Source organism: Electrona antarctica, assembly GCF_951216825.1.
Source record: "Electrona antarctica genome assembly, chromosome: 16".
Taxonomy (NCBI): Eukaryota; Metazoa; Chordata; class Actinopteri; order Myctophiformes; family Myctophidae; genus Electrona; species Electrona antarctica.
In genome coordinates, this window is record NC_136797.1 from 24625008 (window position 1) to 24651457 (window position 26450).

The 26450-nt window shown below is 40.7% G+C and overlaps 1 protein-coding gene across 8 annotated transcripts in view; it reads left to right on the plus strand.

The window, feature by feature from the left end:
• The first annotated feature begins 871 nt into the window (after positions 1-871).
• The window catches only part of nup214 (nucleoporin 214), a 69076-nt gene continuing 43497 nt past the window's right edge, over positions 872-26450 (plus strand). For all 8 annotated transcript variants that reach the window (XM_079524303.1, XM_079524304.1, XM_079524306.1 and 5 more), the window contains exons 1-21: positions 872-1091; positions 4729-4924; positions 5726-5877; positions 6291-6489; positions 7106-7176; positions 7472-7535; positions 10948-11051; positions 11511-11620; positions 12755-12821; positions 13542-13668; positions 15026-15184; positions 15734-16118; positions 17230-17369; positions 17864-17958; positions 19444-19527; positions 20882-21031; positions 21752-21910; positions 22446-22549; positions 23991-24185; positions 24544-24632; positions 25418-25501. In XM_079524303.1, the coding sequence (XP_079380429.1) occupies positions 1050-1091; positions 4729-4924; positions 5726-5877; positions 6291-6489; positions 7106-7176; positions 7472-7535; positions 10948-11051; positions 11511-11620; positions 12755-12821; positions 13542-13668; positions 15026-15184; positions 15734-16118; positions 17230-17369; positions 17864-17958; positions 19444-19527; positions 20882-21031; positions 21752-21910; positions 22446-22549; positions 23991-24185; positions 24544-24632; positions 25418-25501 (2776 nt within the window). In that variant the 5' untranslated portion in view covers positions 872-1049. The remainder of the gene's footprint in view (positions 1092-4728; positions 4925-5725; positions 5878-6290; positions 6490-7105; positions 7177-7471; positions 7536-10947; positions 11052-11510; positions 11621-12754; positions 12822-13541; positions 13669-15025; positions 15185-15733; positions 16119-17229; positions 17370-17863; positions 17959-19443; positions 19528-20881; positions 21032-21751; positions 21911-22445; positions 22550-23990; positions 24186-24543; positions 24633-25417; positions 25502-26450) is intronic.

Below are 26450 nucleotides of genomic sequence, written 5' to 3' on the forward strand. Positions count from 1 at the left end.
TGTGATTGTGTGAAGGTGTGTTGGAAGTGTAATACTACATAATTGCTCTGTGCACAAAATATGAATAGTGTATATAATAATATGAAATGTGTGTGTGCTTGTTTAATGTTTTACGTATATGAAAGCAATCCAACATAAAACTCAAAAGGGCCTGTGAGGCTGCACAACAGTCAAACTCTAGGGTTCTTCCTTCGGGACATGCAAAGGTAAAATAAAAAATAAAGAAATCCCAAAAGTCTTCAGTCTTAGCCGCAGGGCAGAATGGCAAATGTTTTTCGTCAGACGGAAATATTTTAACTTCATGTTTGTCTTCTTTTGAAGCCATGCGTTGTTGAATGCTGTATATTTGACAAACGAGTTGTTTGTCTGGTAAGCAAAGAGTGACCTCTAATGGACTAGAGTGGAACAACATTAAAAATCTGATTAAATAATATCTGTATAGATAGATGGACAGAAATAGCTTATCCACAAGCTCACTTTTTTTTTAGTTTACTACACGCTACTTTCCAATCTTGCTCACCTCAGCTCAGTCATGGCTCACAGCACAACATGCCATACCAAATGGATAAACAATATTGTATTTTAATAGTTGAATGAATCACAAGTAACACAACTATACAATATTGTTTATACTCCTGTTGGTATGGCATGTGAATGGACACATGGGCCCTCATTTATCAATATTATTAGTCCCTGATTCGTAAAGGGTCTATTTACACTCTCACTCAGAGTTATTGTGTGGCCATTAATTAACCACTGTGTGTGTTCGCACAGCAACGCATTAATTCCATAATTCACCGGGTCTGAAAGTCTGAGACCGTATCATAAATAATCCATCCATTGCTCTGGCGTTGATTTTTTGTCCTTCAATTCAGTGCGTCGCAGTACCGTGTCATAAGCGCGCGCGCCGTGGCGTAGTTTGTTTTTCCAGAGTGTAGATTATACTCTGTTTGTTTCGTTCAGTTCCTAAATGTTCATTTCGCTGCTGGTCAAACAAAAACAACGTTTAAACAACAAGGTGGGAGACGAAAAAAACACACGTTTAAAAGATGAGTGACTCTCCGGACTCTCCTCCCGAGAGGGAAATGAAGGCAAGTTTCATTATTCATGTAATAAAATTATATCTGCCCCGGCATGTTAGCATGTGTGCGCTAGCCGTAGCTCGAAGTTGACAGTTAGCTAACATTTTATTACAGTATATTGCTATCCAATATGCAGTATCCATCATGGTTCACATGACTCATTGACGCTCGATTATGACAGTCATGTTTCAGGGCTATTATTATATAATATATAGCCTTCTCAGTCGTTTGTGGTAATTATTAGCAAACATATTATGTCAAAGAAGTAGCTATATACACAATTCATTTGATCGAATTTGGTCAGGCAAAATGTTCATTTTGTAATACTGGGCAATACTGTTGAATGCCAATAATAGCCATGGTTCACACGACCCTCGTATGACAGTCTGAGTCATGTTTCAGGGCTAGAAGGCCTAAGATTTTGACTCTGTATTTGATCGATTCTGACATTTTCAATCAAATGTCAGAATCGATAAAATAGTCTAAATCTTAGGCTACAATGCCAAATTACTTGCATTCAGCAAAATATGCTGCTATATGTTATGCATCTTCCAAGCAATTTAAGCAGATCATGACAATTAATGACCTACCTTACATCTTAAAGGACCTATAACATAAAATTCAACTTTTTCAATTTATTTTGTGTTTTTGGGGCTCCCATATGTGTTTTCTATCCCCACAAATAAACAATTTTGAACAATCAGGCTTTCATATCATATCAATTTACAATTTAGGCATTTAGCAGACGCTGTTAATCCAGAGAGATTTACAATAAGCAAAAACAAAAGCATGGCAATACATCACATACATAAAAAGTTATCATGAAACATGCGTAAGAGTGTAACAGTGGAATATCTATATAATGAAACTATACATACTATACATATATACTATAAAGTGCTATGACTACATAAAATGCAAGTCTGTATAAGTCTGTATAAAATGCTATCTAAGTCTACACAAGTAAGACGCGCAAACGCGGGAAGCGAACGCAGCTCGTAAATTGCAATAACAACAATTAGAATAAATTACGTACTTTTTAAGGTTTTTTTTAAGTTAAGTTTTTTTAAATTAAATGTTTTTTCAAGTTATTTTTTTAGTGTGTGTATGTGTGCGTGCGTGCGTGTTTCTTTTTTAGGTTTAAGTTTTTTCTTTAAGTTTTTTTTTAAGTTAATTTTTTTTTAAGTTAAGTTTTTTGTGTGCGTTTTTCCTTTTGAAGTTTTTTTTTTAAGTTAAGTTTTTTTTTAAGTTAATTTTTTTTTAAGTTAAGTTTTTTGTGTGTGCGTTTTTCCTTTTTAAGTTTTTTTTTAAGTTAAGTTTTTTTTTAAGTTAAGTTTTTTTTTAAGTTAAGTTTTTTTTTAAGTTAAGTTTTGTGTGTGCGTTTTTCCTTTTTAAGTTTTTTTTTAAGTTAAGTTTTTTTTTAAGTTAAGTTTTTTTTTAAGTTAAGTTTTTTGTGTGTGTGTGCGTGCGTGCGTGTGTGTGTGTGTGTGCGTGCGTGCATGTGTGTGTGTGTTTTTGTGTGTGATACAGCTGCGCCCTCTGGTGGTGGGCGGGTGGTGTTACAGCGTGACACACACAGACACACACACACACACACACACACACACAGACGTGATCTGCTGGGTCTCATAGTAAATGCTCACTGCGTTCGCAATCACTGCGTTCGCAATAAAGTTCTATCTAAGGCTAAGGGGCTAGGGTAAGTGCTACGGGCCATATGGGTGCTTTAATGGAAATTGCTCTCAGGAACAGTTCAACTGATTTTGGCCTCATCGTGATGTCACATTGTATAATTCCTCTTCTTCAGTCTTCAGTTCCAAATTTGCATTTCCACTTTGTTTACAATGTCCGCCATTGTTGATTTTCCAAGCTGGCATGGAATGGAAACTAGCCTGGTTTTATCTAGCATCAGTATTATAATGACTCAAATATTAAATAATCTGCATATCAGCACCCCCACCACCTCAGGACATTGTGGTATTGTAGCTAAATCTTTCTTTCTTTCTCACCTTTATTTATACTCGGAATACAGTTGAGGGCAAGCCCTCATTTTCAACGTAGCCGAGGTTACAATACATAAAATACAGTCACAAAACAATACGTCAAACAACATTATAAATCAGGGTAAATTACAAATCTGCTTTCAAAGTCCAGAAAGAAATGACAAGGTTACTGGTTATATCAGAGTGGTGATTGAGGCTCAAACCATTAGAAATAAGTTTGAGGGACATGGACGATATGATTATTAAAACGGTTTTAAAATGCATGTTATTTCTGCTTTAAAGTATGCTGAGATTCTTTATTGGCGTTCACCGTTCATGCAGCCCAGAGCCATCTAATAGAAGAGTTACGATATTGAGGGGGCACTAAACCGGGCGCTCGAGCGCTCTTCATGCAGCCTGAACTGGGACAAGCTGGAGTTTGAAATACATTGTTTTCAACGAGGACAGCGTAAATAAGAGCAATTTTATTAATGTGTGCAACATGCCAACTGTTTTAAAGTAGTGTACAGTAACAATTAAAGTCTCTGTAATGTTTATGTTGTACGATTACTACAAAACAATCTAAAATAAAGGGATTTAAGATCATTAAAGCTGGGCTGTTGCCTGGGTCCAATGCATTTCTGCCTACTTCCGGTCTAGGACTTGTCCTTATTTGTTGTCCCCATTCTCAATAGAAGTCTATGTAGGAGAGCCACCATTGGACTGGCCCCATGAAGTGAACGGAGTTTGCGTAACTCTGTCTCACTGTATGGCTCTGATGCAGCCTATGACATCCTGCGTCTATGCTATGTCTGACTAATTTGGCTTTATAACATTCTAAGTGTTTGGAAGCGCTCGTTTGGAACCCTGCATACCACCTGTTTCGAATTTGCACATGATGCAGGAAGCAGCAGCAATGATGCGTTAACAAAAACAAATGCATCCAAACTCCAACCCTTAGAAAAAATTATCACCGCACAAAATTTCTTAGCAGAAAGTATAGCTCATAACATGTCTACGGTGGATTTTTAGGAAACAAACGCTTTGCAGATTGAAAGAGGGTAATTCAAGCTGCTTGCCCTACAGTTGCAATGTTGGTCAGTTTAATGTTGTTCAATACAAGCAGATCGGAAATTTCAATTTGGTTCAATGGCCTGTCAATGGAGGGTATTGCAACTCTAGATTCATCCCATTATACAAACATTTTGTGTTGCAAATTGCGGCTAGAAGCCTGTCCCTGACTGGTTGCACCATGATGACAGTTCTTTATTACACTGGTTCTCAACATGTGGGTCGGGACGTCCCCTCATGAATTCTTTGAGACTGAAAACACAAGTGTGCCAAAAGTAATCAAAAAAACCTTTCTATAAAAACTGGTCAAACATCGGCCAAATTGTCAAACATTAACATTTCTTTTAAATAGCCGAGGCATTTGTGAGATTGTAGATGATCTGTTTTTGGTAATTTGTATGTGGAACCGAGTCAAACCAAATGTCCAATTCCAAGTGCTTGTCAAGGTGGCACAATGTTCTTGTTCAATAATGTTTCAGATTTGGTCGGAGTCTAGATTATTATTATTATTATGATTATTATTATGAAGGTACTGTAACTCTGGAGTATGGACCACTGGCTAATGCTGTAATTTCCTTTCTTTTTCTTTTTAGGATTTCCAGTTTCGGCAGATGAAGAAATTCCGAGTTTTTGACAAGCCTAAAGACTTGCCGAAATATAGATCCAGCTTGCTTGCCCTTTCAAACAAATTTGGACTAACATTTGTTGGTCTAAACAAAATGCTGAAGGTCTACTGGACTTTAGACATTCTTACTGTGGACATGCTTGAGGGCAACCCCAACTTCATAAGTATGCCCCCCAAAAGCCATTCTTGGCCTTTAACTACTTAGTTAAATGTACTTAACGACTTATACCCTATATTATACTTAACGCTATTCGATAGACGGTCTACAAGCTCAAAATGCTTCACGTTGTGGCGCGCTGTTGGCTTGTAAATATGATATTTTTAAACAAAATTAGAAATACTGTATGTTGTTAAAAACTTAAAATGTCAGATTTTAAAATGTTTGCCTAGGACATGCCTAAAATGGGGATGCCAAAGTAGGCATGTCACAATTACTACATGATCTCCTAATCGCAATTATTTCAGACAATCACAATTATTTTCCATAATCGTGTCCATGTTGAACATTTTTCATATACTTGCATCACGCTGTGAGCTTGCAGATCGGCTATTACTACTATTCATTTTTGTTTGTTTGTTTTTTAGTATAAAGTTATTAAATATGTCAGTGATTTCTTTGTAAATTTTTCATCATATCTGCCCAGTGCAACTTCAAAGCGTCAAGTTAAACGGAAATGTTAATATGTTAATCAATTGACAATTGACAATTGACAATTGACAGCTACACACCAAAGTAAAAAAATCACACCTGTGTGAACTGAGTGGTGCAAGGTCTTATATAGCCTGATCAGCTGAGCTCTGACGTCACACACTAACCATAGCAACCATGCTCATTTCTTTGGTACGAACATACACGGGTACACGGCTACACGGGTACAAAGCCAGTTGTTGGAGTGGTTTGCACCACTCAAAAATGGTGACCCCTTCTCTGTTTTTTTAATTTGTATTTCTGTTGCGCTCTCCAGTGGAAGGTCGGAAAGGGATAGTTGAACTTGACGTGGAGATGTCCATTCATCATGTGGCGCTCAGCAGTGACGAGTTCACCCTCTCAGTGTGTGGAATGACTGAGGAGGGGCTGTTGATGACCTTCTATGACACCCGCGCCTTCATGAACAGGGTGACTTGTTTTGGTCACTTTAAGCCGGATTTATACTTGTATGTATACGCTGTGGCGCGCTATGAGCGTGTAGATCTGCAATTTTTCAATAGCTAAATTATAACATATAAATGTTTAAAACACAAAGGGGTTCCCGCTCGAAATGGGTTAAAAAGAAAAAAAGAAACAGACTATTGAGTGCACTCACTTGTGCTGATTTTGCAATTGGTTTTTATACCGTAATGCTATACGAGCCTCAGTGAGGCTGTTTGTATATATCCTATTTTTCAGAACCACTGTTTTAAATCCTAAGAGTTTTCTGGCTAAATTAATATTGCTATATAGCTAAAAAATCTAAAATGACATGTATGCTTTCCTGATTTGTATGGGTTAAGGCAGCTGATCAGTTATTTTTTTCTTCCCTGTCAATTTAGGCCAACGAAAATAAGTTACCTTTTGCACGTATGCGTCCGGAAGTAGACGCCCATGTCTGCGTACAGGACCTGAAGTGGAACCCCGTCCAGGAGTCCGTGTTAGCTCTCTGTCTGTCCGATGGCAGTATGTGGATTTTAGCCGTTACAGACAGTGTCTCGCAGGCTGCCTTTCTACCTGCCTCAAATGGAATCACAAGTGGTGAGTCATCTTTATTGTCGCATCACAGTTTTACAAGAACATTTAGAAGCTCGTTCCACACACAAACGGCACACGCATAGGGTCTCTTAGCTTATTTACAAACTGACTGATGCCAGATTTTGGGTTTGGCCCCGATTTTGTTTAAAATAAAAAATGTTCTATTTGAGAACGTTTAAATTATTAGAAAAAACTAAATTATAAAATTATTATTACAACTCTTTTTGGTAGATATTAAATTAAGTACTTTTAGCATCAATTATGAACTAAACTTTATTTTATTTAGCCAGTTAAACCGTATTCAAAAATTGGAAAAATAGCTGCTCTAGAATCTCACAACGCGCCATCGACTATTTTGAAAATATTAAAGGTTTGTCGATTGCCATAAATGCATACCGATGTCGGAGAAAGAAGTCAAATAATGGCCAATATATCAGTCAAACCGATATATATCGGTCGATCTCTGCACGTTTATAAGCATTGAATGACTCAAACACTTCCGTGACAAGTCTTTGTCTATAGTAATTACATTTTGATAATTACGCAAACCTTTTGAGATGAACACAGGGCTGCATATACAGTTATAGGCAGATCTTGTGAATTCATTTTCTTTTTACAGTTTGCTGGAGTCCCAAAGGAAAACAAGTGGCTGCTGGGAAAATGAATGCCACAGTCATCCAGTACTCGCCAGTAAGTTGACCCATTTAGGCCTGACCTCAAAATTTAAAAAAAGTCTTCTAAATCCTCCAGTTTTCTGAAATAAATATTTTCAGGATTTTTCAAAAATAGCAGACCTACAAGCTCGAGTGGCGCGCTATGAGCTTGTAGATCTGCTATTTTTCAATAGCTAAATTATAACATAATTTATAACAAATTTATAACAAAATGGGTTAATGAACAATGGAAACTATACCAGTAATTTCTTGACTATGTACAGTATGTGCGTTTATTGAATAACTTAAACTGTTTTTCATCTGATGAATAGACACTGGAAGAAAAGAAAGTCATTCCCTGTCCAAACTTCTACAACTCTGACAACCCTGTCAAAGGTAAGATGATCGCTGGTGTATCTAGAACATAAATTATGACTACTACAGCAATGAACTTTTGCAACCTCAAGCATTTCTCACTTAGGGATGCTTGGAAGTGTGGTTTCAGGGTGACTTACACATAAGCTTATACCATAAGCTCGCGTTTTGATATGATAGGTTTGGTGTACTACAGTGTATAATACAGTATATAAAAGTACTACATTATATAATATAGGTTCGGAGCGTGAAGTACTCAGCCTTTAGGTTTTATGTGTACTTGCATAAGGTCTGTATGCACATAGTCTCACGTAGCCAGACAACTATTCCACAATCTCCAAATACTATATAGAGTATGGAGGCGACTGGGGCGACTGTGGCTCAAGAGGTAGAGCAGGTCGTCCAATGATCCATGGGTCGGCGGTTCGAATCCCGGCTCCTCCTGGCTACATGTCGAAGTGTCCTTGGGCAAGACACTGAACCCCAAATTGCTCCCGATGTGCTGGTTGGTACCTTGCATGGCTTCCGCCGCAATCGGTGTATGAATGTGTGTGTGAATGGGTGAATGTATTGCACAATCTATGTAAAGCGCCTTGGATAAAGGCGCTATATAAATGCACCATTTATGGAACTACACCTCACGAAAGCCAAGAAAGGAAGCCGTCATTTCTGCTCATGGAAATATTTTTTTTAAAATATCTTCCCTTTTTCTTTTTTACATTTTTTTTTTTATATAATGTTTTATCCCACGATTTTGTAACCCATTTTTCACCCCTGTGTCAATTATCTAATGTGATCCTGGGCTCGACACACCCTCCACCAACCTAGTCCCCATATATGGGGGATATGGGGAGAGCAACGGACTTGAACTCATGCTTCCTTCATGCCTGAGTGTCCAAGTTGCTCCTTTACACCTGACAGGGGGGAGTTTCCCTGGTTGGACATAGCGCGTGGAAGGAACACGTTATTCCAACCAGTTCCTTTCCCCTCCATCGGGCGCCCCGGCTGGCCAGGGGGAGGCAGTTTAGAGACCAGGATTACTGCATGTTTTTTGTGAGGGTACCTACCCTAGGGGACACGGGGAGAACATGCTTTTTTATATTTCTGATAAGCAGCAAGCTATATAGGCTTTGATTATCTCGATTTATTTTCAGAGCTTCCGTGCTCCAGACTGTATGAAGTATAGTAGCTACTGAATCCATTTGGTGACTACCTCTCAAATTGCCCAGAGTACTTCCTAAACTTTACCTAGGAAGTACCACGTTCTCCTATTTTTCACCTAAGGGCTATAAGACCTTAACCTGACTCCGCCAGATGGGGCAGCAGAGAGTACACTGGTTTCCCCCCTCCTGCTCCCATCTGGGAACTCTCAAGGTGCTGCCAGACTTATAAAAGAGCCGCGCACGTTCTCGGCGGTGCGCAGCTTCTTTTTCCGGGTTTTTTGACAGCTGGTGGATGGAAATTAAGCTCCACCTCCGCGGACGACTTGCGCGACGGCCAGATTCCCGGAAACGCTCTCCTCCGCACAAGTCGTCGGCGGAGGTGGAGCTTAATTTCCATCCACCAGCTGTCTTAAAAACTCGGAAAATAAGCTGCGGACAGCGCAAGACGTGCGCGGCTGTCGGCCGTTTTGCGCTTAGGTGTGGAAACACTGTCAGGCAGAGATGATGTACTCCGGTCCAATTCTGGCCGGAGCGATATGCGGCTGTATGAGGCCGCTAGAGGCGGGATCAACGCGAGACTTATGACATATTGAAGCGCTGCCACAGCGCAAATGTAAACACAACCTAACAACAAGACTACAACCCGAAATTATTATGGAGATATCAAATGTTTGTCCCGCTGCTTCCGGGTTCATCGTTTCTGCTTGAGAGAGATCCCAGATGCAGGCAGGAGGAGGGAACTGGTGAACTCAATAGGTTATATAAGACCATACCCAGATCCACTGGCAAATCTCTGATAAAGAACTGCAGGAATAGTGTCAGTGATTTCTGCAATTTATGTACTGTACTGTAACTAACAATTTGTTTGAAACATTTTTAATTTATTTATTTAATCTATTGTCTTGGCCAATTCTCCCTTTACAAAAGAGATCTGGCATTTCAATGGGACTTCCTTCTTAAATAAGGGAATATTTGAAATAAATTCAGTGTAAAACACAACATAGGCAATAATAACCGCTGCAGAGTTTCTTTCTTTTAGTCAGATCTGCATGCGCTACACTGTAAACAGCTAGCAATGTGCCGGTTTCCCATTTCCCCATTCTGCTTTTCCAACAAACTCAACGCTGAAACGTATATATCTCCAATATCCCACAGACAGCAAAGTGCATTTTACTGGGCCAAGTTTTTCAAATAAAATGCCCATCAAGTAACTGGACATAACGTTGCCAGGCTTTAACCCATTTAGGCCTGACCTCAAAATAAAAAAAAAGAATCTTCTAAATCCTTCAAAAATCAAGCTCGTAGCGCGCCACTCGGTGGCGCGCTATGAGCTTGTAGATCTGCTATTTTTCAATAGCTAAATTATAACATAATGTTTAAAACCCGCCCAAAATGGGTTAAAAAGAAACCGACTATTGAGTGCACTCACTTGTGCTGATTTTGCAATTGGTTTTCCCTGATGGTGTCAGTAAAATATTTAATTAGATCCCCTTTCCTATATTGTTGCCACCATACATTTAATATTTAGCTAACATTAGAGCTTCAGTTACACACTCTCGGTCTGCATTATAGAACGATGGATCAATTCAGCTCAGTAATTGCATAGACTGGAGAAGTTAAGTTGAGCAGGAAAGTTCCGCATCAAGTCATTTCAAGATGGACACGACAAAACCATTTGGAATATGGAAACATTTGATTTCCAGTTTACCTATTCCTGCCCCCAGCATTGGTGCGGTTTTGTTGTTCATAAAAAGGTGAGTCAGTCAGCTGTGTCCAGGCTCAGACTGAACCGGTACTGTATAGTTGCGAACGCAGTGAGCATTTACTATGAGACCCAGCAGATCATGTCTGTCACGCTGTGTGTGTGTCACGCTGTAACACCACCCGCCCGCCACCAGAGGGCGCAGCTGTATCACACACACACACACACACACACACACACACACACACACACACACACACACACACACAACTTAACTTATTAAAAAAAAAACTTAACTTAAAAAAAAAACTTAAAAAGAAAACTTAATAAAAATAAAATAACTACAAAAAACCCTTAAAGTACGTAATTTATTTTAATTGTTATTGCAATTTACGAGCTGCGTTCGCTTCCCGCGTTTGCGCGTCTTACTTGTCTGGCTTCAAGGCCATCTTGTCAGAGGGTTTGAAGACGGCTGCCTAAAATAGCACGTTTTCAGATCATCCTCTACCTTATTATGACACACTGTTAATTATCTTTCTCTGTGTGATTTTTGTCTTTGGAATCGCAGTTTTGGACGTGTTGTGGCTGAGAACGTACGTGTTTGCGGTGGCTTATGCTGCTGCTGATGGTTCCCCCGAGACGCCGCCTGAGCTGGTGGTGATCAGCCTTCCTGTAAGTACATCCATCATCACCATTTTTGTCTTTTCGGACGGCTACTGCCAGTGAATACCCCCAACATCGTCCTCCAGGGCATTTTTTGGTAAGGCGTGTATGAAACGAGGCAGGGGAGATCCAATCTCTTCATCCAGTTGCTGGACAAACCAGTGTTTTAATGTTTCGATCTTACTCGATCGAGTAAGAAGGAAATGTTGAGAACTGCAATAAACAATTAAGTGGAGCTGAGATGCCAGTGTGCAGATCTTATTATGTTTTTGTGTGTATGAAACAAAGGTTACATTTTTCAATCGACACAAAAACCTCACTTATGTGGTGGGGTATGTATGGTACTCAAACAAGGGTAACTTTCTTCAACCAACACAAAATAACCCTCCCTTAAAAACTCAATGTTGGCAGGTATGCAATCCAGTTAATTGGTAAATTGGTAATTAATCATCAGTGATTTCTTTGTAGCAAAAGAAGGACGAGAGGATGACTGAGCGGTACCTGAACTTCAATGACTTGGTGTATGGCACGTGCACCGAGAGACAGCACCACTACTTTCTCAACCAGATAGAGGACTGGTGAGTAACTTCAATGACTTGGTGTATGGCACGTGCACCGAGAGACAGCACCACTACTTTCTCAACCAGATAGAGGACTGGTGAGTAACTTCAATGACTTGGTGTATGGCACGTGCACCGAGAGACAGCACCACTACTTTCTCAACCAGATAGAGGACTGGTGAGTAACTTCAATGACTTGGTGTATGGCACGTGCACCGAGAGACAGCACCACTACTTTCTCAACCAGATAGAGGACTGGTGAGTAACTTCAATGACTTGGTGTATGGCACGTGCACCGAGAGACAGCACCACTACTTTCTCAACCAGATAGAGGACTGGTGAGTAACTTCAATGACTTGGTGTATGGCACGTGCACCGAGAGACAGCACCACTACTTTCTCAACCAGATAGAGAACTGGTGAGGGAGAACCACAACAAATCAACCGAACGGCAATTCCTTCCTGACACATTACTATCAGGAGTTACATTTTGTCACTGTCGGGTGCAAACCTTGCATCTTCTTTTTAACCCATTTTGGGGCGGGAACCCCTGTTGGGTGTTTTAAGCATTCTGTTATACTTTAGCTATTGGAAAATAGCAGATCTACAAGCTTGTAGGTCTGCTATTTTTGAAAAAGTCGTGAAAAAGGGGCCGCAAATCTTTGGATATATATTTCAGAGCGAACATTTTTAACTGAAATATTGGCTTCTGGGGGGTCCCTCCCTGGAACTACATATTTTGAGATGGGGGTCCGTGGCCCAATAGAGATAATTCTGGGGGTTCTTGACATGAAAAAGGTTGAGCACCACTGACATAGAAACATGTTTTTTTCAGAAAAATGTTAGGATTTAGAAGCCTTTTTTTTAAATCGACCTCAGTCCAAAATGGGTTAACAAATCAATGCTATTGGTCACACTTTACGTCACTTTAAGCTCTAAGCTTAACTTCTGCATGCCCAAAAATGGGGATGCCAGGTTGAAAGTGGCCAACCACTGAACACCATTAAAGCTTGTGTCAAAAATAATTGTCATAACTCTATTGGAACTGGGTTTACATCCAACGGTGACAAAATTCCATCTATTGTCAGAATCTATTTGTGTAGCTGGAAAACGTGTTTTGGACCTTATTTCTTCCACTTTCTTCTCCGTCCAGGGAGGTGGTTTTTGCTGCATCAGCGGCTTCCATGGAGGTCAGCATCATTGCTAGGCAGGAGGACAAGGTAAATGTAAATACAATAAATACATCCTTAAAGGACCACTTCACCACTTTTCAACCTATCTTCATATAATAGGTCCTCACTAATAATCATGATAAAATGGCACGATTGTTTTCTACTCGGTCTGTGTCTCATAGGAGGGCTGTGGGCAGTTTAGAAACCGTCTTCCGGTGACATCATCATTAGGCAGATTTGTTTTTATTTAGATTTAGATTTTCATTATCGTGAGAACGATGGCTTCCATTTTCGCATTGCAACTTTTCAGGACTAGTAAGCCTGCAGTTTCTATTAGCTTGTATTCACCATCGATGATGTCACTGGAAGACGGTTTCTGAACTGCCCACAGCCCTCCCATGGGACACAGACAGAGTAGAAAAAAATGTTTTCATGATTATTTGTGATGACCTACTATATGAAGATAGGTTGAAAAGTGGTGAAGTGGTCCTTTAAGTCCTTGGTGTAAATTTTACATAATGTACAACTGTAGGACTAACTGTACATAACGGTGTCTTTTTTTTTAGTGGTGTAAACCACTCCTACAACTGGCTTTGTTAGTCTGTCTGTCTGTCTGTCTGTGCTCAAAAAATTAGCACGGTTGCTACGGTCACCCAGTTCACCCGGGTGTGATTTCATTACGTCAGACATTACGTCAGACCACAGCTGATCAGGCTATATAAGACCTTACACCACTCAGTTCACACGGGTGTGATTTTTTTTTTAAAGGCCAACTGGGAGCTATGGATTCTAGAGGATGCTGCCAGGGCAGAGCTGCCGGTGTCGGAGAACAGTGATGACACCCTTCCCCTGGGGGTAGCCATAGACTACACCAGTGACATGCACATCATGATCAGTACGTACCGTCTGGCACTATATAAACCATCTTGGACTGAGTTTGATTAACCCCTTTTGGTGTTAGCATTATGTTATGCTTTAGCTATTGAAAAATAGCAGATCTACAAGCTCAATAGAGGAATGGAAGTGCTGCAGGGATCTGTTAGTGGCTCTTAGATGGGTGCTCTTTGGTGATACAGGTAAAACAATATAGACAAAAGGTATCCTTCCTCCAAGTAGTACTGCTTGTCAGGGTGTAAATTGCAGACTTGAAAAGAAAAGAGTCCAAGGCACTCCGTCTTTGGTGAAAAAAATAAATAATTTATTATATGATGAGCAAGGCAAATAAATAACAGGTCCTGTTATTTATTTGCCTTGCTCATCATATAATAAATTATTTAATTTTTCGCCCAGAAGCAAATGTTTTAGTTAAAAATGATTTGCGCCACATTTTAACGATTTTTCGAAAATAGCAGACCTACAAGCTCGTAGCGCGCCACTCGGTGGCGCGCTATGAGCTTGTAGATCTGCTATTTTTCAATAGCTAAAGTATAACATAATGCTTAAAACACCAACAGGGGTTCCCGCCCAAAATGGGATAATGCAGTAGCTCTCAAGCTGTTTTTGTGTAAATGGGTAAATTGGTTAAACTGATTGTGATGCTATGTTAACTACTTTTGCTGGGGACCCCCTGGACCCCACTTTGAGAACCAATGCTTCTATAATGTGCATGTTTGATAACGATATGCAGCAGGTACAGTAATAATTACTATTGCGCACACGCACACACACACACACATGAGATATTTTCATATCAACTAATCACGCTGTGAGAATCTTTGTTGTTGTCACATTCCTTCGTGGTGAATGAAGAATCCAAAAACAAAGAAAGCACGTGATGAGTTGATGAAAATGGAGATCCAAGATTAGCAACAGGAAAACTGTATCGGAAATCTGTTTTTTTATAAACTCTAAACACTCGGTTTAATCCAAGTGTGTGTGTGTGTGTGTGTGTGTGTGTGTGTGTGTGTGTGTGTGTGTGTGTGTGTGTGTGTGTGTGTGTGTGTGTGTGTGTGTGTGTGTGTGTGTGTGTGTGTGTGTGTGTGTGTGTGTGTGTGTGTGTGTGTGTGTGTGTGTGTGTGTGTGTGTGTGTGTGTGTGTGTGTGTGTGTGTGTGTGTGTGTGTGTGTGGTAAAACACGTGCTGAGTTCACACACACGCCCAGGTACTCTGCTCACGTGGGTTATTATAATGTGTAGCAGTTCTGACTTGTTCACATGATGAAAAGCAATGTGTTCTGGCATTCTACACACACACACACACTGCTGCCGTTGTGTGTGTGTTTCTGGGGGTAATCGTATCCTATCTCTCCTTCAGGTGAGGAGAAGTCGTTGCCCCCAGCCCCCGTCATGCTGGTGCTGTCTACGGACGGAGTGCTCTGTCCTTTCACCTTGGTCAACTTCAAGCCTGCGGCGAAGCAAATGGTGTGTGCTCCTGTCGCCATGCCCTTAGACGGAGAGAGGATTTCCCGAGAAGGTTTGAAAGATCTTGCTATACTTTGAATTCTTAGTCATGTCGTCGGTGTCGCTCACCGAAAATAGCCGATCTACCCAGCCCACAATGCGTCACACTGTCTGCAACGTGGTGTGAGCTTGTAGATCGGACATTTGGTGACGCGACTGCAATGTGCAACCAAGTATAAATCAAGCAATCAGTTTACATTTTGGTGTATGTATACATATGTATGTATACATATGTATGTATACATATCAGATTGTTTCTATTTCTACATCTTCAAATGTCAATGTTACCAAATGTATGTCACATACTAATATAAATATTTAACCCTTTAAATGCGCATTGTCATATTTGTGATAGTCACACTTCCTGATAATAATATACATTGGTTCTATCAAGTAATAAGATGTAAACTAAAACAATGCTTTAATTAATCCACAGTGTTCTCAGGCTAGTCTCGCTGCATATTCACTCCCGTAACATTTGCAAATATTGCAACAGTGTTTTGAATGTGGGACATTATGCACCTCCCAGACAGAACAAACGTGATTTTCATGTTCTTCGCAGCCCCTAGGCCTCCGGCACCAGCTAAACAACAACCGAGTCTCTTGGCTGCCCTGGGAGGTTCATCCGCCGCCACCCCGTCTTCGTTCAGTTTCGTCTCCGCGGACGTCCCAGCGTTGGCGACGTCCACGCCGTGGTTCTCCACCCCGGCGTCTAGCCAAGGCACCGAAAACCCGCCCACCTTCTCCCTGCAGTCCTCCACGGCTTTCTCTGCGGCGAGCTCTGCCTTCTGCTTCACCCCGCCGCCCCCTTCCAGGCCTCCAGCCGAAGCGTCCGCGGAGGCTCCGCTGGCGCGCCGCACCCCCCCAGTCACTGCACGGAGTGGCACTCCTGAATGTGCTGCCGCCGCTGCTCCGGCTGCTGCTGTGAAGCTGAACTTTCTTGACAAGTAAGTCCGGTCTTTATTAGCTATGGAGGAAAAAAAAGTAGCTGCACGTGACTACGTTCTAAGGAGTTTTGTTGTCATTCCAGAAGTACAGAACGAAATGTGTTTACCCAGATCCTGATCAGGCCAAAAGATAAACGTTTCATAGGGATTATAATAGTTTAACCCACTTTGACCTGAGATTCTAAAAAAATGTCTCCTACATCCTGACAGTTTTCTGAAAAAGCTATGTTTCTATGTCAGTGGTGCTCAACCTTTTTTATGTCAAGGACCCCCAGAATGATCTCTTTTGGGCCACGGACCCCCATTTCAAAATATGTAGTTCCAGGGACCCCCCAGAAGCCAATATTTTAGTAAAAAATGTTCGCTCTGAAATATATATTCAAAGATTTGCACCACATTTTCACAACTTTTCAAAAATAGCAGACGTACAAGCTCGTAGCGCGCCACTCAGTGGCGCGCTATGAGCTTGTAGATCTGCTATTTTTCAATAGCTAAAGCATAACATAATGCTAACACCAACAGGGGTTCCCACCCAAAATGGGTTAATAATAAAAAAATAGGTAAAAAAGTAATACTCTGTTTTACCACCTAAATGGATCACGTATGTGCTTTTATTATTGTTTAACCCTGATTATGACCTGAGGCCGATTCTACAAATGTCTTCTAAACGGTTTTCTGAAAAACCTATGTTGCTATAATAATATCGGTGCTGCTGAAACGTATTTATATTTATATTCACTCAATGGGATGTTAGAAGGGAGACCAAGGGGGCAACAAAATCAGCAGAGTTCTTCCTGCAGTTTTAGACTGTAATATCTCAAGTTTACATTTGAGAGTGGCACTGGGAACTGTTGCCCTCTGCGGCAAGGGCTCAAATCATACTTTTACCACTTTAAGCTCGATGTCACTTGCACGCGTCAGTGACTTGATCATAATGATACCTATATTCAACTCGGTGTAAATAAAATATGGTGTCAATGTATCCCACAATGAATGGACATTGAATGTGAATTCACACATTGTTGTGGATACTTAACTGACAAAAAAACGTTTATTTCATAATTTATTTCTTTCACCCCCCCCCCCCCCCCCCCCCCCCTTTTTCTAAAAGGTTTTCAGCAGGGGACTTCCCAGCACCAACCTCCTCCGAAGCATTTTCTATAAAACCGCCCATGCCTAAGCTGGCCTTCTCTGAGCCCAGCAGTATGACGGCTCCTGCTCCCTCCATTACCAAACCCCCTGCCATGACGGGTAAGATGGTCCTACCTTGATCTTGACCTTTTGTGAAATTGCATATGTCCTTCCTGAATCTACATGAAAAGACAATTTTCATTTTGTAAATCATTGTTAATGTTTATACCTTAGTAGAAGAGGAGGCTGAAAACCAGCCAAAAGACACGCACATCCAAGTACCTTAGTAGGCTGGGTGCCGGATCAAACAAAGTCACAGATCAAGGATAAAAAAAGTCTGCATACCAATTTCGCCCCTTCCTCAGACCTTCACCGCGTTAAATAATCAATATAGTTGTAGCGCTACTTGCAATAACGGTATGTGACTGACTAATGCTCTGTGTAACTTATCGGCTACCATTCTCTGCCCATAACATTGTGCTGTTTCGCCAGGGTCTGACATAACATTTGCATACAACATTGTATGTCATTTGTCTTTTCAGCCCAAGGAACATGAATGAAAATGTAATTCCATTGGATTTGTTTTGACATGTCTCTTGTGGGTTCCATATCAGAACCAGTGCGTCCATTCCCATCCAGCACACATGCCATAGCTGTCCAGAAACCCTCCCCAGCACCTCAGTCGACCGCCAACATTGCCACTCCTCAGGTACTGTGCGTTTTCATTTGGGGAATGCTCGGGTTCCCTTGGTAGCACCTGAACTTACCCGTTTAGGCCTGACGTCGAAGTTTTAAAAAATGTCTTCTAAATATAAATAAATATTAAATAAATATTTTCACGATTTTTCAAAAATAGCAGACCTACAAGCTCGTAGCGCGCCACTCGGTGGCGCGCTATGAGCTTGTAGATCTGCTATTTTTCAATAGCTAAATTATAACATAATGTTTAAAACACAAAGGGGTTCCCGCCCCAAAATGTGTTCTAAGAGGCAATTCAATTCTGTGAAGTTTCTCAGAAAGACCACAGGTTTTAGGGTGTCTTTCATAAAACTGCTATAGGTTTTAGAAGGCCTTTTCAGCCTCAGTTGAGGATTATGAATAGCTAAGGATTGCATGTTAGCTGGCATTACCTCAGGAATCGGGTACAACTATCTCGTCGTCTTGTAATTAAAGGGGAAAACCACCCATTTTCAACATTTTACTATGTCATTAATATACCTTAGAGCTGTTGTGTGGAAATAATTAAAAAAAAGTCCTCCCATTTTGTGTTTCCTAGAACTGTAATTATGAAAAAAATCATTAACATGGTGAAACACATCTTGATGACATCATCAAGATGCGTTTCACCATGTTAATGATTTTTTTTCAGACCTCTAGTTCTAGGAAACACAGAATGGGGGAACTTTTTTATTATTTTCACACAACAGCTCTAAGGTACATTAATGACATAGTAAAATGTTGAAAACCAGTGGAATGCCCCTTTAATAATCCGTCAGATTATCCATATCTAGGGATGCACCGATATGGAAATTCTTGGCTGATACCGATGTTTAACATAACAACTTAGCTGATGATACTGATACCGATATACGTTTATTTAGTTTTGGTTGTTTTTATTTCCCCCCCTTTTGTGCCAGGGAAACGAATACATATTCAATACAAGAAATACATGTTCAGATTCTACAGCTTGGTAGACTAACATAGCCAATGCAAAATGTATGCTTATCAACAACAGATAAACATCGGCCACTGCCATCGGTTAATACCATTTTTATTTGCTGATACCGATATTGACCGATAACAGCAATATCGGCCGATACCGATTTATGTGGCCGATACATCGGTGCATCACTACTATCCATATCCTATTCAGCGCCATCTCTCGCCATCAGGCTCACGCACAGCTGTACTTCACAGCTCGTTTGTGCCACTGTTTACGGAACACGTTCAACCATGTGGACGCTCATACAGTTATCGTCGTAGTTATAATTATATTGTTATCGTGCTCAGTTTGAATGGTGCTTAAATCAAACGTGGGTTTTTCAGGAAAAAAATAGGATTTAGAAGCCTTTTTTTTAATCGACCTCAGTCCAAAATGGGTTAAAATAATCGCTGTGTTGCAAAATGTGCTGCTACGTATTGGCCATTCCTGGTGAAGAGCATGTTTTCCTGTGTTTTATATGAACCTATGCAGGCAGCCCTTAGTGTGAAGGCCCTGGAGAGACAGCTGCAACAGAAAAAAGACTCTGATCCCATTTTGGTGGCCACACTGGAGGAGGTGAGTAACTTGGACACTCAGGCATGAAGGAAGCATGAGTTCAAGTCCGTTGCTCTCCCCATGTCCCCCATATATGGGGACTAGGTTGGCGGAGGGTGTGTAGAGCCCTGGATCACATTAGATAATCGACACAGGGGTGAAAATGGGTTACAAAATTGTGGGATAAAAATATAAGGAGAAAAACAAAAAAAGTTACTGGGTGTAGATGGTGCTGTACGTATTTTCTGCAAATAACAGTTACATTAAATAATTTGACACTCCTAATGTAAAAGGTTATCTAGATGCAAAAAAGTTTTGGTCATAGAAATGTTGTTCCAGTTCTGGTGGAACCATGTAAAGTGTCATGCAGAACCAGTGAAACTTTTGACCACATTTATATAAATCATGTGACCAGGCAGGCAGATGTTGTTGTGGTTCAAGCCCAAACTACACCAATGGGTCGCCAAGCAACTCCTCGCAACCAAAACCGTTGCGAGTAGATGCATGCAGTTTGCTAGTGACTGGAAGCAGAAAGTATTCATGGCCATGTTTATTAAAGGTGTAGTGAAATGAAAAATACGTTTTTCACACTTTTAGGCCATATCCGTGGTCATCATATGGGCATACCTAACAATGGATGCCAAAAAAACGAGAAAATTCTCATTTTTGTGTGTTTTTATATCAAACGTCCATAAAAATATATTTTTTATTACTTCCTGAAAACGAAAACGTGCTGCGTGATGACGTGTCGAGGCCCACATCGATAAAAGCCAATAAAAATGAAGCTCACCCGTATCCTCTCCAATATGTGCGCATCCGTGCAGCACAGCTGCTATTGATTACAGAAATCCTCCGTTTTTATTCCCATTCCAGATAACATCCAGACAGTGTATTACTCGGTTTCAACTTAATCATCATGCTAAAATATGTATCTGAAAACATTATAGGGTAGAAATAAGCCACATAACAGTAAACTGGTAGAGTTGGCCGTCTATTTCATTTGTAAACAAACACACACCACGCTGCTGCGTATAGCATAGCAACATTCCCTAGCTACCGTCCCATCGCCTGAAGGGATGCGACGCTCTGATTGGTTCAGAAACTTCATAGCGGTGTTTCAACTTGAAACTTCACAATAAATGTCCACCATTTCCGTTTCACTACACCTTTAAGGTAATACAGTCTAGGTGAAGTTGGGCCCAAATACATGGACCTCTATGGAGCTATGGGGCCCAAGCTTTTTGGGCCCAATGACAGCGCCACAACAGGCCATTGAATTTTCAGGAAGTCAAGATTTCCTACTGGCTTCAGACACTATTGGCTTCACTGCCCCCCTGGTCTCGACCCATTTAATTGGTGTGGTTTGGGGCTTCAGATTGCACACTTCCAGAGGGAGCTGGATGACTTAAAGACGCGCAGCACCAAGGCTGACTTTAAGGTGGGCACCACCGAGGAGATGAGGGAGCTGAGGAAGGAATCGGAGGACCTTCATGTCTTCACGCTGGAGATTAAGGAGACCACAGAGGTAACTCATTTGGGGGGAAAATGTATTGTGCCAACCAGACAAGAAGTTTGATTTAACCAATTCAGGCCTGACGTCGACATTTAAAAAAAAAAAAAAGGTTTTCTAAATCATGACAATTTTCTGAAAGATTTTCATAAATAGCAGACCTACTAGCTTGTAGATCTGCTATTTTTCAATGGCTAAATTATAACATAATGTTTAAAACACCAAAAGGGGTTCCCGCCCAAAATGGGTTAATATATTTTACTTAAGTTGCTAGATCCATAATGTCACCTTTTATGCTACTGTATACAGTTTCTGCATCCCATACACGTGTCGGTACTTTAAAAAAATATATATACATGCTTTAACCCATTTAGGACTGACCTCAAAATTAAAAAAAATCCTTCTAAATCCTCGTGAAAATAAATATTTTCACGATTTCTCAAAAATAGCAGACCTACAAGCTCATAGCGCGCCACCGAGTGGCGCGCTATGAGCTTGTAGATCTGCTATTTTTCAATAGCTAAATTATAGCATAATGTTTAAAACGCCAAAAGGGGTTCCCGCTCCAAAATGGGTTAAACTCACGATGCCTCATGGAAGACGTACTGCATAGTTTATTTATTCTGCTCATACCTGCACTTCATAATTTGTTTTAGATCCTTTGTGTGGAAACGTACTTGGCAAACGAAACCGATTCGTGATTCTGAATCATCCATGTACTCTTTCTCACCTCAGTCTCTCCATGGGGACATTGGCACACTTAAGACCACCTTGCTGGAGGGCTTTGCAGGGGCAGAGGATGCCAAGTCCCAAAATGAGCTTGGCAGAGATAGAAGCTACCTGCAGCTCCTGTACAAGAAACCCCTTGATCCTCGCAGCGAAGAGCAGCTCAAGGTTTGATACACACACACACAAAAAAAAAGATTTGTATTCGAAGTTCGAACCGAGCATACAAATGAAAGGCGGAGAGACACATTGTTAATATGGTAGAGGAAGAAAATTTGTTGAAATGCATGAATTTGACAGCTTATGCTTAAATTATACTTTGTTGTACGACCGTGTCGCGTGCTGAAACTGGCAAATGTACATGCTCACAACAGGTTTCTGCAGCAGGTTGTACGACAAAGCGCAAATCAGGCGTAAGGCCTTTGCACACTGGGGGCCTGACAAATCAATGATGTATCAATAGTTTTGAATTGATGCAGCATATTTGCCAGCGAGTATTTTTGTGTTTGATGCCTCATTCACAGTCAGGTTGATGCCTTTATTTGCGGTGCTGCAGAAGCTCCGATAAATAATTGCTTGTTCTGAATAAATACTTGAGTTCTGCTTGAATGTACTAATGACTTAAAATAAATGTATTTCCGGGTGATTTAATCACACACACCAGTGTTTCTGTTTAACCTTCATGTTGTCTGTGTTAAATTAGGAAATCCGCAGGCTGTACCAGTATGCGATCACATCTGTGGAGGATGTCAATGATGTTCTGGATGTGGAATGGGAGAAACACCTGGAGAAAAAGAAAAAGCAAAAGTAAGGGTTGCTAGACGATTAGAATACTTGATAGATTTAATAACTTGACATACTGGTGGATGCATTTACCACTATTTAACATATTTTATTGATTTTATGACATACCAGATTTCCATAAGTGTGACGCCATTCTGATACATTTCGGATTGTCTAAAGCAGGGGTGCCCACACTTTTTAGACTTGAGAGCTACTTTCAAAATGACCAGCTCAACCAGATCTACCCACCAAAAATATATATTATCATCACATTGCTGAAAGTATTTACATATTAGACAAATGCACTTTTTTTCCTTGATGTTTGTGCAAAACATTATTGCAACTATTGCATTGTGGGTTTGAGCTGTCCTTTTTTTTTATGTCAATCCAATGAAGTCGCCTGAATTCAAGTGACAGATGCCAAATATTGTTTGTTTATTTAATTTAAATTGTATATTTTAGGGGCAAAGCAAAGTTACTATATTTACCCAGGGTAACTGGACTAAGCATCAGATACTTGTTTACAGCCAGGCCCTGCGCATAGAACATTTCATGGTAGTGGTTCAATGCCTTGCTCAAGGGCACTTCAGCCCTGGTAATTTTAACGTGACGGTCCGGGGATACGAACTGGGGACCTTCCGGTATCAAGACCGCTCCGCAAACCGTTCGGCCACCGCTGCCGCATCATGTCATGTGGTCTACCTGCACAGCCCGTGTGATCTACTGGTAGATCACGATCTACCTTTTTGGGCACCCCTGGTCTAAAGCCAGCCTTTCTCTTTACTCGATGTTTGAATGCTCCAGAAATGGTTTGTCATTCCACCCGGTAAAAGTTGAGAAGACGAAACAACGGTCATCTTCCACCCGGAAGCTGGCCACTTCCTGTTTGGGAATTTGAATTGAATTCAGAATGCGCTGAACCAAAAATACCAAAAGTAGCCGTTATTTACACGACTGCACAGACTGAATGGAAGAGGTACAATGGCCTACTCGTGTCACAGCTTCTGAATTTTCAGTAATAGTACTGTAGTCTATGCTATAGAAAACGATGTAATGTTGACACTAGGGCATTAAGCAACTAGTCGACTAGTAAACTAGTAGTAGTACTACTAGTAAATCCACTAGTTGACCTTGCTGGTACTAGTTGACTAGTTGATAAGAAAAAAATATATATATATTCTTCCCCCGATTTTGCAGGCCTCAAGATCAGGTTATAGTCACCAATGTACACAGTTTTTAAATGTACAAATATTTATTTCCAAGTTTACCTAGTAACTTGTTTACCTAGTTTTACCTAGTTACCTAACTAGTCGACTGGTTTACCTAGTTTACTAGTCGACTAGTTTACCTAGTTTACTAGTCGACTAGTAAACTAGTCAACTAGTAAAAATGACTAGAAGTGAATGCCCAGTTGACACCGATTCGTTTTGAACTTGAAATCATTTTTCAATCCCTCACCCCCAAGACACATGGTGGTCCCGGGGCGCGAGGCTCTGTTCACCACCCTGGCCAACAACAACTACATCATCAACCAGCAGCAGAGCAGGCTGGATCAGCTGATCAAGGAGCTCACCTCTCTGCGGCTCTACAACAAGACCTCCGCTTGGACCACCGACGTTCCTGCAGCCCCCAGACACACCGCAGCGGAGCCGCCTGCGGGGTGCGTGGTGATATGACAACATACAACATACATGGGACGAAGGGTGCAACAGTTGGCCCATTCAGGACGGGAACCCCTTTTGGTGTTTTGGATGGAATTGGGAAATTTCATATTGGCTTTGTTTTCATTTTCAAAAAATCGCTAGTGTAAATACTAAATAGATCTGATCAAACTTGTCTTTTTTTTGTTTCACACCACAAATAATACTGTACTTCAATGAACAAAATTGCCAGCCTTGTCCTTTAAGGAGTCGTTAAAACTTAAAAAGCATTTGACCATATACAGTATGTATGTGTTACAAAATTGCAGTCTGTTACCATTAGCCATATCAAAATAAAATCAAACTTTTGTCTCACAGATTGGACAATGAGCTAGAGAGTTTGAGGGATGCCCTACTGAAAGCCAAACTCGAAGTGACCCCTCCGAAAACCAAGACCAAATCCCCAGGTAGGGCAGTTTTATTCCTAATTGTCTCCACCAGGCCAAAGGCATGGGGAGAGAGTATGTTTTGCACTCCGCCCGTCCGTCCGTGTGTCCGTCCGTCTGTGAACAGCTAATCTCCGGAACCGTTAACCCAGTCGATGCCAAATGTTGCAGACACACTCCCTGGATGCCAACGATGAACCTTTGCCCCACAATTTCCAGAACGGCCTGTTATAGCGCCACCAGGAGACCGACTTTTGAAAAACACATTTTTTGATATTACTCCTCCAGATTCTGTCCAAAAATCCCGCAAATCGTTACACACTATCTCTATAGTCATGTGTTCAAGATGGATCTGTCCGATAGTTCATATTCCATCCTAATTGCCTAACATCTAGGCTTTCAAAGTTTGCAGGATTTTGAAACAAAATGCCTCAAATCATGAATGCAGCGTGCAATTTACGTCAAATCTTTCACAGACTTTCCTACTAGGCTGAGGAATATACCCCACCCTTTTCACATTGGCCTGTTACAGCGCCACCAACAGGTGGATTTTTTCAAAACACATTTTTAGAAGAAAATGCCTCAAATCATCCAATTGCCATTAATGGTGTAAGAACAAATGGCACCCTTTTCACATTGGCCTATTATAGCGCCACCAGGAGGCTACAACCTGACCTGGCCTGGTGGAGACCTGTGCCCCGAGGGGCACTTTATCTAGTTATATTCTGATTCTGTTAATGACTGAATATTACTATGTATTTTGCCTATTCATTTCTGCAAATATTGTGCGCTTGTCTCTCTTGCAGTTAAGATAACTCCTGCAAAACAGTCCCAGCTGCGTAACCTTCTCTCCAAGGGAAAGATGCCACCGGTTCACTCCACCGCACCAGGTACAGAGATCGAATTCTAATTAAGTCACGCTAAAAATAATTATTTTAATGTTTAGAACGACCTCTGTAGTTTTCTGCCGTTGGAAGAAGAAAGCTAATGATAAACAGGACTTTGTTACAAGACTTATTGGCAAACCGACAACTTTAGAGTTATACACATTTATGATATTAAAGACTACTGGAAGTGATGGTGCTCTGCACATAGAGATCTTTTATGTTATGATTTAAAATACATATTTTGGGTTAATTTTGAAACTAGCGGGTCAAATTAAACTGTGCAGGTTAGTTAGTTAATGGGGAAATGCTGATAACCTGTCATTCAAAGTTGAAATGCAGGACATTATGGGGACAAAACGTACTAAATTTGACACCCACATTTAATTTATTATGATGGCATTGAGATTTTTGGCGTTTTTCCATGATGCAGCACTATTGTCCACTCCTTTGCTCTGGTTGCCATTGTGTGTGTTGCTATGTAGTTTTGTACAATTGCACTATTGTTGCTGACACAAGTTCCTGTGCTTTTATGAGAAAGGGCTTGATTCTCAAAATGTCCCTTTTTGGTGGTATTACAATAATGTTTGTGGAAGGCTTATCCTGTATGTGTACTGTACTATTTGGTTTCTCATCTGGAGCATCTGGTATTTAAAAAAAAGTTGGTACATTTTCTTCTATTTATTGATAAAATAACCACAATTCGCTGTCCATCTGGGATCTTGTCTGGAGGCCTACTGTAATATGACAAAAACATGGCATTGATTTGTGCCCGCAGTAATTGCGAGCATTAACTATGAGACCTAGCAGAACATGTCTGTGTGTGCGTCTGTCTGTGTGTGTGTCACGCTGTAACACCACCCACCAGAGGGCGCAGCTGTATCACACACACACACACACACACAACGTAACATAAAAAAACCTTAAAAGGAAAAAAACTTTAAAAAAAAACAAA